Below are 17,608 nucleotides of genomic sequence, written 5' to 3'. Positions count from 1 at the left end.
TTTCTCTGTAGGTGGATGGATTACACATTAAGGTTTCAGTAATGAAGTCTTCATTGATTTATGCTCCTATTACACTGGGCTGTTTATTTTAACTGATTGGATTGTGGGTTTCCTAAGCCATTAACACAAATAGTGATGACATAAGATATCCTCTGCATTTCCATGCACTTTATCCAGGGGCTCAGATGAACAAAGAACTTGAGGGGACATGAAAGATCAGCTTTTAAAATGTGCAAATTAGAGCTAGGTTATATTGCCAAATATTTTATGAGTATTTATTCTTGGTATTTTAATATTAAAATTCTGATTGGATTGGTGCCTCATCATTCCCCTTCCTCCAGTGCACTAGTGAGGGAATTGGATGGCTGTGTTTGCTGAAACAGTAGATAAAGTGCTGGGGTCCATTAGAAAAATGTATTTCCTGCAAACTTCAGTGGCAAAGATTTCAACCACTGCATAATACAGAAGACCACAGAAGAGCACAGCTCCAATTAACAATAGCCAGACAATTACAAAAAAATTCAAACAACTCCAAAGTTGCTGTTGTCTTACAAGATGACAATTTGCCTTTTGAATAGAAACGACTTAGATTTCGACTAATTAGCTGGCGATGCACAAAATTAAAGATATTTGGACACTGAGTTCTACTAGAATTAATTGCTGAAATTAATGCTTATACCAAACTGTCTGTGGAAGGATTCCCAACAGATACATTCATGAAAAGGTTTCGGGAAATCTTTTTGAATAGGAAGTACATTGAGAAAGTCACAATTTGTGCCTGATCTAAAAAAGATGAATAGGCTAATTTCTTTAACGCAAATTACTTACCCAGCTCTGGTTAAAATAAACACATTAATTATTTCTATTGAAAGATATGCTTGATGTTTAAAAAAAAAAAATGTTAAGCAAAGAGAGAAGTGAAATTCCTCCTGCTAAATATTCTCCATTCCTGCCAGCACTTGTGGATGTTACCTACAATACCCGTACACACACAGACTAATGAAGATGCATTCACGGTATACGGGTGGAATGCGAACAGAGGCTCAAGTTAGATTACAAAAATCACCAACCTCCTGCAGGATTTCACTAAAAGGATTTAGAATTAGAGCCAATTGTTACCTATTAACAACAGGCTGTAGCTGCCTTCACGGCTTGCAGCCAGACAAGGGCCAAAGGAACAAAAAGCATCACTTAAAAATCAAGCACGGCTGTACTTCTTGGCCAGAGCCTCTCATCCTAGCCTTACTTCAGCAAAGCCTGCTGTCTTTCTCACCCAACTGGGAGTATCATGGGGCTGGCTTGAGAGATATTTAATCAGCTCCCAGCTGATCATTTTCCTCTGAGCTTTTTCTGGGAATTAATCCCTGAAACACCGGGGCTTTGGTTAGCTTGGCTAAAGCTCCTCATGCATAAACAGGAGGATGTAGAAAGCTAGGAATAAGTACCACCACAGCATGTGGTCATTGATACATACAGGCAGCAAGAGATTGTCACATTGGGCTTGGAGAGGAGCTTGATCCCAAGATCCTTCTGACCAACAGCTCAGGTTAGTTGGCCAACCTGGGAATGATACCCAGGGAAGGAGTTCCTGTGTGCTGGTCCTGCTGTTGGGAATGTGCCAAGACAAGTTGTTACTCACTTAAGACAAGATTATAACAATCACAACCAAGCCACTGAAACAGGTAATCACATTTCAGCAGGGAAAGATTCCAGGGATTTTTTTCCTACAAGCTTTGAAGAGCCACCAGAGATCATTTCTCCTGTCCCACCCGAAGGACAGCAGCTATCAGCTCAATACCCACGTTAGCAATGGCCTAAAATGAAAGCTTCAGTCACTTCTGTGTCTCTAGGGCTTTCATAGCTTTTGCCCACAGGCAAGTACTCCTCCAAATAACACATGCAAATTACAGAGTGTTTACTGTGAGTGTAAGCATTACTGTTACAAAAAAAAAAAAAAAAAAAAAAAAAAAAAAAAAAAAAAAAAAAGAGAGAGAATGCCTGGAAAGAAATCATACAGCATTAATTTGTGCAGCACGATGTTTGCTTATAAATAATTTATTGGGGGGAGAAAGAAACATGAGGCTGTTATTCACCCACAAAAATTATAAATGCAGAATTAAAGAAGTCACTCCTGCAGGGCAACAGGTAGCATGTTTTCTGACAGCACTCCTATTAAATTAATTGTTGGATATAGCGTATGACCACTTGGGGAGAAAAAAAGAGTCCGTGCTAACCAACTTCCAGAGTTTTTTGTTTTTTTTTTCCGTTTTTTTTTTTTTTTTTTTTTCTTTTTTTTTTTTTTAGATAGGCTGAGGAATAGGATGTCCAGTTCCAGGTTGTTTGTTCATTTGCTTGTTTTAAAATAACCTGCTCCTAAACAGGGAAGCAGAATTTGACACGTTCAAAATACGCCCTTCTTTTTTCTCTTACCCTTCATAAATTTGCTCACACAAATAGCAGTAGTTGGACTAACTGTCCACGTAATGATGCGTGCATCTGCAAGAAGATTTCTCATTCCCTGTACTCAGAGTCTATGAAAGAGAAATCCTGGTGTGCAGTTGCACCTAATGAAACCAATGCAATCCCAGGGGCCAAGCAAAATCTCTCCCCACTTGCTCTAAAGACCTCCAGAAACTACTGGGCTCCCAATAGCTGAATCCACACTTAGATTCTGCTCCTGATGCTCCACCACCAGCGAGGAGAAGGTGTGCACAGACTCAGCTATTCCACAATACTAGCAGTATGGGTTTGCCATCTGGACATCTTCCCACACCTGACTCCCTGGTCTCCAAATAGCCATAAAACCAGGCTCCCTGCCTTACGTTCTGCATCTTGCTGGAGCAGACTGCTTTTTCTAATTTAAGTGGAGCTAAAAATTCACACTAAAATAAGAGAGCAAAAAATCCCTGTGTGCCCCCATCCTCAGCCTCACAATTCAGCCAGCTGTGCTTTCTTGTTACTGGGGGGATCTCCAGAATTTCACTGGGGAACCTCAAAATAAGAAAGTATTGCAAAGTGATTACAGCTAAAGTTTTGTTATTACTAAAGCACTTTGTTACATCATTACTGTCATCATCAAGCCTTAGAGGAATGCTGAGAACTTACGATCTTGTTTCTCCTGTTCCTAAAACATCCATATATCCTCAGCATTGTCACCATCCTCTGTGGTAAACTGCACTTGTCTCACCTAACCTTGATTACCTCTGCTCAGGAGTCAGATAGGTCAGGAAACACCAAGGAGGAGGGGAAGGGATAGGCTCTATTTATAGAATGGAAGGAGGACCTTGCTGCTAGGATAATGTCCTAAGTGACCTCTTTAATCCTACAAGAGAGGCATTCACAGCTGTGTGGGATCACGTAGCCCTCAAACTGTATGCAGGGCAGCCAAAGGGCCTCTGAGAGCATGACATGTGGTCCAGCGAATCCTTGCTCCTGTTTGTGAGCTGTGCTTGCTCCTTCACACCTATGTCCAGCATTCCTGACACCCCATTTACCCAAGCACCAGCCATTTTCCTTCCTACTGATGCTCAACACCAAGCCAGGCCCTGTGATTTACTGGATTTTATACCAAAGGAAATGTTAAACACTCAAAAAAAACTTCCCTTTCTCACCTGATGCAATTAGATGCAGGGCTTTTTCCCATCTCCATTGACCTGAGGTCAAGTTTTTGGTCATCCTTGCTTGCTCTTGCAACCTTCTATAACACACCAGTTCACAGCTGGGTTCAGTAATGAGGTAATGTTCACATCAAGGACAGACAAGCAGGTAGGGTAGACAAACAGGACTGTGTAGAAACAACACCTGAAAGGCAACTTTCTCCATGTTATTGTACTGGACTTTGTTCCTGATCATTGAGATTTAGGTCTTGTTCTCAAAAGATACACGCTACAGACTTTGGGACTGAACTGCTGCAAGGCAGACATGGGCAAAGTCCACACTTATATCTGAATGCCTTCGAAACACTAAAAGGTGTTGAGATGTAACAGCTTTGACTGAACTGATCTCCAGCCAAAATAACTTGGTGAATAACACTGTGGAAATCATCTGTGCCAAGGAATCTTACTATATTTAATGCAATAAATTGCACTAACATAACACCTTTCATCACAGGATCACAGATTTCTTCACAAATATTAATTAACACCTGCCCCACCACATCCTTCCTCATGAGTATCAGATTCATTGTCCCTTGTTTGGCCTGTTTGGCTGCAGGGAAATATCACCTAGTGATGCCTAAGTGAATTTCCCACCATCTAAGTAAGTCAGTGGCAAAATCAGATGGGGACTTGAAATGTCCATTCCAGTAAGATGAAGAAGAGACAAATCCCTTGTAGGGAATCTGAAAGCCAAACTGGGAAATAATATCAGTGAGTCCTAGCCCTCCTTGTGCAGTGATATTCATCCTTGCATCCAAGCATGGGGAAGATGCTACACTTTACTCACAATCCACAGAGGATTGTGATCTGAGCCCTCAGTTTTGCCTGCTGTGTCACCAAGTCTCCAGACCTGTATTACTTAACTTCAAAGCAAGGTTTTTCCATCATCTGTGCCACACTGTTCACGTATCACACTAATAAAGCTTTCGCACCCAGATGCTTGCAGGAATTATGCTCTGTTGGGCTGCAATTTCTTGGATGCCTTTAGCAAAGTAAATTGCTTTTTCTTGCTTGCTTTTTCTCATACCAAAGTTCTCTGTGAGTTTAAAAAAAAAAAAAATACAGAGCTATCCTTCTACACAAGTTCCTCTTCACATATAGTTTGTTTTTGTCATTTCCTCCTCTCACTTATGCATCTCTAATAGAGCAATTCCTTTATTATGCAGAACTGATGGCAAAGCACATTATTCTATAACCTTATAATTCTTCTGTTGAGTTGGAAGCACTAAAAGGAGGAGGAAACTTCGAGGAAAATCAAATCACATGATATTCTGAAGAATTTCAGATATCCCTCTGAACACTTCTAGAGTTTTTCCTGTAATTTCCACTGCAGGTAAATTCTCAGAGGACATCTATTTCACCATAAGTTGCCTGTGACACCTAAAAATTTCCACTGGATTTAATGTTATATCATCCATTTTTTTTCCTTGTAAGATCTATTCTTATTCTAATCCTTAAATTAGCCTAGCATGTGTCTCTCATATTCACTTAATATTTTACATAGCATTAGCTATTCTTGCACAACATCTTCCATACTCATGCTAGCACCTACTGCCTGTTGGTATTTCTTGGATTCAAACCTTGGTTTATACCTATACTTCATATTACTTTACCTGTCACTGAACTATTTTAAAATATTAACATTTCATCCAAATGTTGCTCTGTTACAGCTACACAACAACTGCTACCCAAACTTAACAGGGAAGGATCTGTTTTTCCTATTCAGCTGTAGTTTTCCTCTAGCAGTGAGAAAGAGCATCACGAAACAGGCTACAACTTTTCTTTGCGAGCTTCTGTAGCTGCCACTCCAGAGAATGCTCTGTCTTTCAAAGGAGTGGATTTATGAATTAACAAAGATTTTTTTTCCCCCCCTCAAGCAAAGCCATTTCCCAGAATACGATCCTTGGAAAAATTCCAGATGTACTTGCTTTTTAATAAAGCCACAGATTTTGAAGTGTAAGCATGTGCAGGTGAAAATAGACAGCTATAAGCAAGGACAGCAGTGTCTCCATATCTCTGATGTTCCTGATCAGGCAGGGCACCATGAAGCCACAGGAGTCCCTCCACCTAATCTTAGCTTGCCTTGGCACTTCCTTCCATAACGCTGCATTCACTTTGGGCTTCTCTCTCTGTTCCAGTGCTAACACCCCATTTGATACACTTTAGCCTGACATCAACCTGTACAGGGTGATGAAAAGGAGCGCTATAAGGTATATCCTGGTTGAGACTCACAGTAGTCCTTTCTCTTGCTGAGATAAGCGTCCTTGTGTCAGCCTACTCCACTTTCAAAAGTGCTTTCTGGAGCAGTAATGAATATGCCTTCAATCAATCAACACTTAATAATGATGATTGAGGCTAGGGTAATGGAAGTATACTGTTAATAACTACTGTTAGCCACAGCTTATTTTCTTAGGGGGTAGAACGTGAAAGTGAAAATGAAGAACCTATTTTTTCCATCCAGTCTAAGTGAAAAAAAATAAAAATCAAACAACTAATGAAATTTGGCATCCGTAATGAATAGCAAAGTCTGCTTCCAAATCCTTAATGATTCAAAGTAGTATTACAAGTAATGTAAAGCAGAACATCTGTCTAACTGCATTGCTGAGACCCATCTGTCTAGATTTTCACAGCAGCCTCTAAAAAGCAAAGCCTTCAGCTCTACCAGTTTTTTAAGAAGTATGACAGGGTACACCATTCACCATCCAGAAATTAAAAACACTCTTATCTTCAACCCAGATCCCATTTAAGTCATCCAGAAAAGGCAAGCCAACGCCGCCATATTAAAGGCAGGCATGTTTGGGACTTCCTTCAGCTCTTGTTACTTCAGCTCCACAGCAGCAGAGAAGCATTTGCAAATTAAGTGTTGGCCAGTCAAGCTAACAGGCATTTTGTTAGCTCAGTGAATGAGCTCACTGCTGTGTTTGTACTCTAGGAAAAAGTGACAGGAAATAAATTTAAAAATACGAGCTCAGTGTTCTGTCTGAGACAGTATCTGCTTTCTGAGAGTAAGGTGAATTACGTTGGGAATACCCCAGTAGGAGATTTGGTGCATGCCAGAGCCTAATCCAATACTTTTATCCAACGCCAGCACGTAGAGACCACCACAATGTAGTTGTGTCCTTATGTTTGAGCATGATTTCAAGATCATTGGTAGAACAGATCACCATAAGCTCTGTCAGGACACGGAAGGAGAACTCAGCTAGGAAGTTTTCCAGACGCTTAGATAACCATCTCATAGATAAAACCCTTCAAAGTTTTCTGTGAGATACAGCTTTAGCTACGGGATCTTTTGAAACAAACCACTCATAAGCATGGTTTTCATTGTAGATGAGAACCATTTTAGTGCATCTCTAATTCCAGCTGTCCCCTTGAAATCCTTGTGCGTTATGGGGAAATCAGGTGACCTAAGTCCTATTGGAACACAAACTTGAAGAAAACCACAGCCAGGCACACAATCTTCACGTGGCATCTCAAGCTCCTTCCCCTTGTTATGGCACACTAACATGGGGCAAGGGGCCATTCAAATGCAGGAGATTTTCCCAAAGAGGAAGCCAGAAAAAAAAAAAAAATTTCAGTACCTCTGCTGTCCTCTACCCTCTCCAGAAACCATGAGGATGGTGCTAGCTTACTCCTGGAAAAACAGAAGGTTGAAAGAGGCAGTTCAGTTTGTTCCTCTGACTTCATCAGATTTGTATTTTAATCATAGGGAAAGGTCAGGTGGACCATTCGCCCTCCCCTCCTTTGCAGCACAGACAGGTGGGCATTCCCTATGCCAAGAGAACTGTTCATGTTTTCCCTGCCTGTTACACTCCTGCTTGTCAGGTTAATCCTGAATGAAATATAGAGCCAGCTTCATCCTCACTGTGATCTCCCACTTTGACCTTCCAGAAGAAATCCCACAAAAATAAGAGGGTGGTAGAGAACCATCTGCATTGAGTCCACTACACGACTGTCATCTGCTCATGGAGTAAGTTGTTCTACACTTTAACTTGGGAAGCAACGCGATTGCTTCTCAGCACTCAGATTTGACAGATGAAGTTCGGTACTATTTAGCAATCAAATGAAGAAATCAGGAGGCACAGATATTAAATGAATTTGATAGAGAGAGTTTTAGCAGTCCTGAGAATAAAGCCCAGGAGTCTTGTTTCGGCCATCAATACTCCACCATTCTGTATGTTGAAAGGGAAGAAATAGGTAGAATAGTGAGGAGGAGCAGATCAGTCCAGCGTGTAAGAACTCATCTTCATTTACTGTAGGGATCAAATTCCCATTGGGAAACCTCTGCTTGTAAATTACACCAACAATTAATGCACATAAAAGACTTCCCAGTAGTGGACTGCAGTAAAATGCAATGCTGTAGTGCTTCCATGTCTCTAGCGTCAGAAAAATAAAACAAGTGTTCTGCCTTCAAGCATCCCTTGTTGAAAGGTGGAAAAAAAGGCAAGAACTCCTTGGTAGATTAGTTATTTCTTCCACAGGACTCTTCTGTGTCAGAATTACTCAGGTTTCAAAAAAGACTCACCATAAAAGTGTTGCTGTACTCATTAATTCCAACTCAACCTACAACACCTTTAAAGAAAAAGCTGTGTTCCTCCCAGAAAAGAAATCACAAAAAAAAAAAAAAAAAAAGACAGCCTTGCTCTCCAAATCCCCTAAAGGAAGGAGGTTTCACTTTGCCCAGGGAATTTCTTGCTGAGCAGATGTTATTCTGTCAATCAATACGCAGTGCAAAACATTCATTCTCTTCTGTGTAGCTTAGTACTGCCTGTGGGCAGAAGGTCTCTATTATATTACCTTTGTCCTTTCCAGGAGACATGAAACAAATGACAAATTTTTTATTCCTAAAAACCTTAATTTTTTTATAATATGGCAGGTCTCCATCCAGTAAAACAAAAGCCCTAACAGTACAACAGATCAGCAGGAAATACCGAGTCATGGATGTGAATTTGTTGCACTTTCATTGATTCGTATTCTTGCTTCAATAGGAGCTTTAAATTAACTGCCTTTTCTGAAATAAAAGCACGCATTCCTTCTGATGCACACAGTTTACAGGACTGTAGGCACTGAGGACTCACTCCTGTCAACTGTGCTGGACATTCACACTTAGAGCTGTACAAGATCAAACTGTATGGCTTCTTTCTAACACTCATTCCCCACTTTCTGCATCAAACTTGATTTTGTCAGTGGGGAGCAGAAGGACAGTCAGGTGAGATTGCCTTACACCATTAGGGAATCCCTGGAGAAGACTGTAGGCCCCTATCAAGGAGTGCATCCCACCACTTTCCAATCTCGTTCTGGCCCTAATCTCCCTCAGCAGCCCAAAACAGCCTGTTCCGATCAAGAATCAAAGTCCCTTCCCCTGTGGAGAGGAGCAGTGAGCTCAGCACGCCGAATGGCTTCAGCTTGTGGAACAGGGTTTGTGTCCTATAGCACATCAGGCTCTGTAGGCCAACAGGTGCAAATAGACTATCGATGAGACAAGCATTTATTAACAGAACAGAGAAACGCAACAGGGAATTATTTTACATCCAGGTCTGGTGAGAAGAATGTAGTCATGGTGCTAAAGTCTGGCATGGCACAATAGCAAATATGGGTGATCAGTGTGTTTGCACATAGGGGATTCACAAAGACAGGAAAGCCATACAACAACCCTAACACAGCAAAGGGTCACCTTCCCCCCCAAGGAGCATGGCTAATTTCATAAGGAGCAAGTGGCAAGAATCACCTCAGTTCTGTACTTTCCCTGGGCTCTTCAGGAAAAAAAGGGAAAAAAAAAAAGGGGGCTTTCACCTTCTCTTCCCTCAGAAGTACAAATTCTCCCTCTGATTTTCTCACGAGCGTAGTGAAGATACGTGCTGTGCTACCCATCCTGACACAAACAGGAGTGATCTCACAAAACCAGTGCCCCTATGACAGGGACATCTCCGGGGCAGTTTTCAGCCCTGCTATCTCAGGATGAGCAGCACAAAATCCACCCCCTACTCTTAAACTCCTGGAGGCGTTGTTCTCCCTGTTAATGCACATCCATGAAACTGCTGGTGTTACGAGACGCTGCTAAAGTTAACCAATATCAGCCCATCCATTTTTCGATACAACCTTCTAGGACTCTCTGCTAAGTGTAATGTAATAAACTGTCATTCAGAGATGCCCACCAATGTATTTTCTACCACAGACATATTTTCCCATTACAGATAAAGCCAAGAGCACTGCTCCTATGCATAGGAGAGAAGAAGTGCGTGAAAAGGATTGCCAAATCATTACAGCACAATGTAGCATAATACACTGGAAATAAGATTATGCTATATAAAGAAACATAACCAAGATCTATTCAAACAAACATCTCTCTGTATGAAAACAACTCTTTTCATGTATTTCACAGAGGGAAACTATTGAAGCCCAAGAGAAGGTGAAGGTGGAAATTTTCCATTGACACAGATATTGATGTAGTATATTAATATTAGGCATACAAAACAGCCATGGAAGCACAGTAACCACCAACAATATCTGTGATTTACAAATAGGAAATCAAATGATTTGAATATTTTTAAATCGTATGTGAAAGCTAAGTATGTCTTAAACAAATGCATTTACTTTCTTACATAATGTAGTTTAATGTGCGTGTCCGTAATGCTGCAGTTGTCCAAATAGTATAAAATACAAATATAAAATACAATATAAAGCTGCTCACCATTGTATAGCACACCATTATACTACATATAAACAGCTGACCATAGGTGCAAAGTCAGGTTGAGAAGCACGGCTTTTAAATTGCTTGTGTCACCTCACTTGGCCCCCTGGCATTTTTTATATTATTTATTATTACACAGTAACTTGTTTTACTTCACAAAATCCCTGCTCCTGTATGAGCAGTGCACGCTTCCCTTACAATAACCCTGCGTAGCTCTTTGTCCTCAACATTTAACACGTGGTTCTGTACATTATTTATTGTGCTCAACCCAAGACCCATACTGAAACAGAATTATTGATTCACTTCTGTTTGAATCATTATTTCAGCAAAACCTCACTTTTTTTTTTTTTTCAACTATTAATTGCCTGATCTTCTCTAACACCAATGGGAGGCACAGTGGGATTATTAGCAATTTAACACGTGATTAAGCCAGATGCATTGGGATGTAACCCACTTCATCAGCCCTGCATTCAAGTGATTTAGTGACAAAACTATCCCACCACATTTGCATTTCTACAGCAAGAGAGCCAGAGGGTCTCCAGGAAAGGACAGACTGAAGCTGACTTTTCTTCCTTGGCAGAGGAAGTCCTGTTCAGATTTCTGGGGCCAGAATACAATGCACTTTCCTGCTCATCCCAGCTGCATCTGTTGGTGCTCTGATCAGCCTCTGGGTAGATTTTACACCTCAAGGTCCTACATTTTCATTAACGCAGTCACAGGGAACTCTGAAGAGCCCAACTGAAAGCACTGTCAGAGGAGCTGGCAGCATGCTCAGAGAAACAGCTGCAGCCAGCCTGAGAACAGAACAAAAGCTTGGTCTGAGCTCAGCTGGTGGAAGGGTTTCAGCAAAGCCCAAAACGTGCCTCAGCTGCCTCTGAGGGCTTTCAGTGTTCTGCACTGACAAGAATGCCAAATGTTGATATGTCTTCCATGGCCTTGTAGGAATTTGGGGTTGATGCCCAGATGTTGCCTCCTTTCTCTCTTGATGGTGCAAGGGCTCCTCCTGCTTAGCAGTGCCCCACGGTGGTGAGCCAGGAAGAGCTCTGAATTACCTTTAGGTTCTCCTTAGACAGAGACAATGTGATAGCTGAGGCAAAAAGAACAAGCAGTGACTCTGAAAGCTGTGATGCTGGTGTAGAGAACCTCTGTAGAATTGCCTGCAGAAGAGTATTTCTTCTTTAAAAAATGAGCATATGCAACCTACGTCTTTATGCAAAAGCAATAGCAGATAACCAGTTCTCAATTACCCGATAAAAAGGGGGATGGTCACAATGCAGTTAAAGAAAAAAGGATTTGCTTACCCATCCCAAAGAGGAGGACTCACCAAATACTCCAAAAGGAAGGACCTGCAGATAGAGACCCTTCCTTTGTGGCAGCCAGCCCTTAAATGAGGCTTAGGGAGGGGTGGAACCAGGAATTGCTTTCACCTGTGTTCCCAGGGCTGGCTGTGTCCCTCCACCAGGTGCTCAATCATTGGCTCAGACCATGACTTAGCAATTCCCATACAATGCTACTTTGGCATTAGAGACAGGAGAGTACTGACAGAGCATCCAGTGTTTCCCTACGATGGATTTTCCTTGGAACACCATATCCAAGTGCCTCATTGATCTAACTGCACTGCTTTTGCTGCTCCAAAGATAGAATATTTTTTGTAAGGAATAGGAGAACACTAAATCCACTGCTGTTTACTTTAGGTATAACAATCTCAATAAAACACAGTTAATGAACCACATGAAAATGACCATCTGGTTTTGAGCTGAGTTTTCTTCCCTGTAAGAGTATTCAACTAACCCCTGGCATGCCAAGCTGCCTCCCAAAAATACAGAACCAAACTCCAAACTCTCCCACCTCCTGTGCAAACCAGCAGGTGTTCTGCTTGCTGAGAAGTTCCTGGTGTTTTACATCCATTTTGCTCAGTCCCAGGAATCTCAGCTGCTCTGCTGACGGTATAAGTGCAAGGATGCAGAGGAGACAAAAGCATTTTGCAAAATGCATTTATATTCATTGTCACTGGAGCAGCACAGATATCTTCCCACTTGACTTTAGGATAACAATAGAACTGCCTTGTCAGCCAGCCAGCGAAACAGCTCGGGAGAAGCAGCACAATGGAACAGAGAGGTTCAAGTTAGCAAACAGTGAATCCTGCATCTCTTCCCTGCTGGGCACCACAGTCATTCAGACAGGAATCCCTTTACACAGATCACATCCTCGTGGATACATAAGATTTTCACCTCTTTCCTTTTGAACCATAACATTCAGAAACCTTTGCAGTCCAGCACAGTAGGGTTTAGTATGAGCCAAAGATCTGCCAACAGCCCCAAGGGTTGCCAGCTTAGTGGAATATGCACGCAGACAGTGTGGCTTTGGGAAACATGTGAACACTGTGCTGAGAGCCAACAGGAAATCTGGGACTCCTCAGGCAACACAGTGCACACTGCCATGCAATAAGGAGATGTTCTCAGGAGTAACCAAGGCAGGCTCATATCTCGGCCTGGCAAGCAAAGAAAAGAGCAGGGAGAAAGCAGAGGAAGAATCAAAATGTTGCTTACTTAGCATGCATCTATGCATCTGGAGGACGGAGTGAGATGAAGCTGGGATAACCAGCAGTATGAACACGGATGCTCTAAAATCACAAATGATTCAATAATCTGGGATGCAACAAAAGATGCTGCATTTTCTATTGCTCTACTTAACCACTGATAGTTGTTTTTTTTTTTTAATCAATGCCCACATACCTCCTTTAGGCATTAAAATAAATAGGGGATCTTAACCCAAATCTGTCTGGGATTTAGTTTTAAGGAGGCTGCCTGCAAAACATCAGAGTTTTTCCCCTGAACATAAGCTGTACGTGGAGACGATGCTGATTTTTAGCACGGTCTGACTGGAGAGTAGAGTGAAGAGTAGTAACCAGCCCAGCCTTGGAGTAGGTTACTGGACTGGCTAAGAAAGACAGAGCAGAGCTCGATGCAAAGACATTACTGTGATGCAGAGATGGGAACAGAACAGGATGAGAGACGAATGGGATAACTGTAGGAGCAGGTGGGATAGGGAGAGTCAAGAAGAGAGACCAAAGAAGAAAGTATCAGGGTTAAAAGCAAAATAAGAAATAACAGAAAGTACCTAATGGTTTGGCACTGCAATACTGATACAAAACCTGTGAAAAAGGGAGAGGTTTTTCTTAAACCTGAAACTCACATTTGAAAGCTGTACCTTGTAAGCAGTGAAGCACTTCTTACCTAGGGATCTGAAATGTCACATCTTCCCTGCAGTGACATTTCAGTGACAAAATGCAGCCACGCTTTAAAAGCAGTTTTTTGCTTTTCACCTTGTCACTTTTCAGAACATCTGTAACGAGTCATGCTCCATGAGTTTCTGCTGTCATTGGAGGATCATGTTCCCTTTTTGCTCTGTTAACAGTTCTGAAGAACTCAAAAAACCAAATGTGTTTCTTTCTTTGACTGGAGCAGGAATTCTGTGACAAAGTGCACAGTGTCAACAGTTCTAAGAGTTTTGGTCTGCGTGAGACCATCCTTACCAAAGCCAGGTTGTGAGACCAGGAGTCTGTGCCAGGAGGAGATAAGCTGGATTGCTCTCTCAGCTGAAGGTGATAGAGCATTTCTCAGGTGGATACATTCCTCAGATTGGGAAGAATGATCCATGCCAGTGCTTGGAAGTAAGATAGAAAACTAGTTGTCAGTGTGTGACTGAAGGAACAAGGCTGGTTTTGTTCTGAGGTCTGTAAAGAGCAGCTTGGTGGGTGAATGTTCCCTCATGCTCCAGCTGAAAGCTTTCTGTAAACAAACGAGACTTACGTGATAAAACAAAGGGAAAATACACAGTAATACTGTCCTGCAGAACATCCTGCTGTACTCAGCAGATATGTTCTTCATGCCCAATAAAATAATATGAGCTAGCACTGGCAATTTGGCAGGACACAAAAACAAAGCCACTGTGTTTTGGACAGCTGTTGGAGAAAATAAAAAGTGTGGAGAGATCATATCAGCAAATGCAAATGTCAACAAAAGTCATTATTTCCCAGGCCAGCACTTCCAGACTGTGACTAGCAAAGGTCCATTTTATCTCTGAGTTTGTGTACCTGGGACAGGTGACGGCGTTGGAGAGATTCACTGATAAAGTTTTGGCTAAAGGTAAGAGAGGAGGAGAGGAATCACAACAAATGAGAGAAAGCCCGTCGCTCTTCTTTAAGTGAATATGAATTTTTTGGAAAAAAGGTTGCTGTACTAAGGTTAGATTTTGTAATGCTGTGGTTGAACGCTCAGCAGCCTTGCATTTTTGCCAATACCCTTGCAGTTTTGCCAACTCTTTCACTTGGTTCCAGGTTCATCCTCTTCCATGCAGCTTTGTTAATGAGTCACATATATTAAATCACAGATCCCAGTTTATTCCTGTGCCTTGTCCCTTTCTGTCCCCAGATTATGCACAGAGCACGAGGACTGTTAGCGTTAGAAAGTATAAGAAGAAACAGGAGATGCACACTCAGTTCTCAGTTATCCAAAGTAACAGACTGTAACCTGGATGTGGCAAAAACACGATCTAATGCAAAACATGCATTACATATGCTGAAAGAGCAACAGGGGCAGGCAAGTTACACTGCCATAAAAAAGAACAGTAAACAACTTTCATGTGTGCCCATTCTTCTGCAGAACTCATCGCCACAGGGTGCCATGGAAGGCAAACCAGAGTTTGGCAATGTTATGAGAAATAAAAGTTGTTGACAGTTACACAAGCTTGGATAAAGATGTCAAGGCTGATCACTGTGTGCAGCTATGGTTCTGGAGCCAATTACGTACCATGGGGTTTTACGACCTTCTATACACATTTCTGACGGGTCACAAAAACCTTCAGAAACACAGAGCTGAGGGACATGAGCTCTTGGGCTGACCCAGGAGGTAAGTCTGTTTCACACAACGTGCTCCTTATTTCCTGCTCCTGTGCATGCAGTAGCGCAAGGTTTTGGTGATGCATAAAGCTGTCAGAGGATGCTGCTGCCCCAGATGTAAAGATCCTGTAGCGCACACTGCCCCAACTCTTGTCCCCGTGGGGCTCTGACCCAGATGAGGGCACCTTAGAAATGCAGACAATTGGAATTTCACCATAAACGTCTAAAAGCTGTTTTCTGCACAAGCAACTTGTCCTGGCAGAGCAATTCCCACCCACCACTCATGACATAACGGTACCTCATGAATGCATAGGTTCCCTTCCAAAGCACGCATCTCGTTTCATAGAGTGGGTCATGCCTCCTCTCCTGTGAGACCACAAGGAGCACATACATGCTGGGAGAAAAGAGAACCAAGGGGATGCCCTACAGACAAAGGAAGAAATACTTCTCCTGTCCAACAAGTGTGATCCTGGAGTGGAACATTTCCCTCCCCTCTGCTCCTCGGGGACATTTGCTGAGCACTCCACATCTCACCAAGCCCAAGGGAGGTCTTGCTGCTTTGCTGAGAGTGCTTCGGGGTCTTGGTGAAGTAAGTTTGACAGGGAGGAACTTGCAGCCTCCAGGCAGATCTGTTTACTCATTCTCCATGGCGCTCGGAGCAGTGCTGCACGCTGCTGCAGCTCGCCTCGCTCACAGACTGACAGTGCTGTCAGGTCCCATTCATCGCAAAGCAGCCGATTCCTCACACCTCCCTAATTCCCCTGCTGCACACAGCAAGATTGCAGAAGCCGAGGCACTGCAGAGAAGGCTTGGTGATTGATGCATAGCAGTAACTGCTAGCGTTCGTCTTCGGATAGTGAAACTTCGTTTCATAAAGGTGCTTTAGGGTGGGAGGTGCAGGTCAGGACTCCTGTGTGCTGATGCTTTTAGAGACAAGCCAGCAGGGAGCTCCTAAGAACAAACTAAGCTCAACAAGTCACTGCTGGTGAACTAAAGAGGAAAACAAGCCCAAGCACCTCTCTCATTAGTTCAAGCTGTTCTTACCTGGAGGGTGGAAAGAAGGACTTTCAAGCCACTGGCTTCTTGTTCTGCCATGCTGCTCCCCACTCACAATCTCTCTCGCTAGCAGCAAACAATGCAGCCAGAAAGCGTGCCTGGCTGCTGCCCCTGTGCTGTTTAAGAAACGAAGAAGCTAAACACAGATCCCCAGACACACGCACACTGCTACCACCAATAATCACAGCAATGCAACTCTAGACCTCAGCAGGAGAGATAAATGTACCCCCTCCCGCCGAGCTCTCCCACTGTGACGAGAAGATTAATCCCTATATAAAGAATCCTAGGGATTAAGTAAAGTGCTCAGTAAAGGTCTGGGTGCTTGGTGTGTGGCAAGGGGGAGTGTGGGGAGGGTGGCAATAGCAACAAGAAAGCAGAAGAGCTACAAACCTCAAAGAAAGCCAGCGAGAAGGGAGGGAGCTCACTGGCTGCCTGACAGGCCTGACAGGCATTCCCAGCTGATCCGTTCCAGACCCTGCGTGGATTTGGCTCTGTTTGACTCTGCTCCTGTGAAACCGGAGATGTTGAGAAGGCAGAGCGAGCGAGAGAGATGCCCTCAGTCTTAACGAGCGCTGACAACGAACGGAAGATAACCCAGCATGAGGGACAGGTGGAGTGGTATCACTGAGGCTCACGGAGAGTTTTGAGCTTCCAACTGCGACGCTTCTCTCCAGTTGCAACCATGAAGGCCATGGACAGTGCCCCAAAGCAGTCACAGGGCAGGGAATGCATGCAGAGGGCACTGCACTGCAGTGTGGCAAAGCCCAGGGAAGGAGAGTGCTTCCATCCTGTGCGGCCTCTCTTCCCCTGCAAAGTGCAGTTGTGGGAGAAAGTTTGCTCCAAGAGCTGCTACAGTGATTCACATGTACCTCTTCATGTATGTAAGGACTGTAGCTCAGAGCAGAGTTTGTTCCCTGGTGCATGAACCATGCTAGAGTGCAGTTGTAGTTGAAGCTTGGATTCTTAGGAGGGCACAGAGTCCACACGTAGCTTCAGCTGGATGATATCAAAGAACTTGATAAGCAAGGAGGAGCAGGTAGGAAAGATGAGTGGAGAGCTAGGTGAAGTTTTTCCAGGGACATTTTTTCAATGTGAAAACATCACAATACAAACAAAACTTTTTTTTTTTTTTTTTTTCAGGGATGCAAAAATTTCAGCTCAGCTTTCTTACTGCAGGGATGGTATCACTTGAGGGAGATTGGTAGACTGACAGTGGAGATTATTATTTGATAAGCAGGATATGAAGGTTGGGTCTTGTCTTTCCAGTTTGTGAGCGTTATTTTCAGTCTTTGGCATTTCAAATAAGTA

General features: G+C 42.9%; 1 protein-coding gene across 1 annotated transcript in view; it reads right to left on the bottom strand.

Moving 5' to 3' along the window:
* Positions 1–16,339, bottom strand: part of AGBL1 (AGBL carboxypeptidase 1) — a gene marked incomplete at both ends in the record, with an annotated part of 267,987 nt that extends 251,648 nt beyond the window's left edge. Inside the window, one exon of the mRNA XM_079540867.1 lies at positions 16,289–16,339. Coding sequence (XP_079396993.1) covers positions 16,289–16,339 — 51 coding nt within the window. The remainder of the gene's footprint in view (positions 1–16,288) is intronic.
* Positions 16,340–17,608: the final 1,269 nt, after the last annotated feature.

This window comes from Tetrao urogallus (assembly GCF_951394365.1).
Source record: "Tetrao urogallus genome assembly, chromosome: 11".
Taxonomy (NCBI): Eukaryota; Metazoa; Chordata; class Aves; order Galliformes; family Phasianidae; genus Tetrao; species Tetrao urogallus.
Note: the sequence above shows the minus strand (reverse complement) of the source record. Positions and strands in the feature narration are given on the sequence as shown.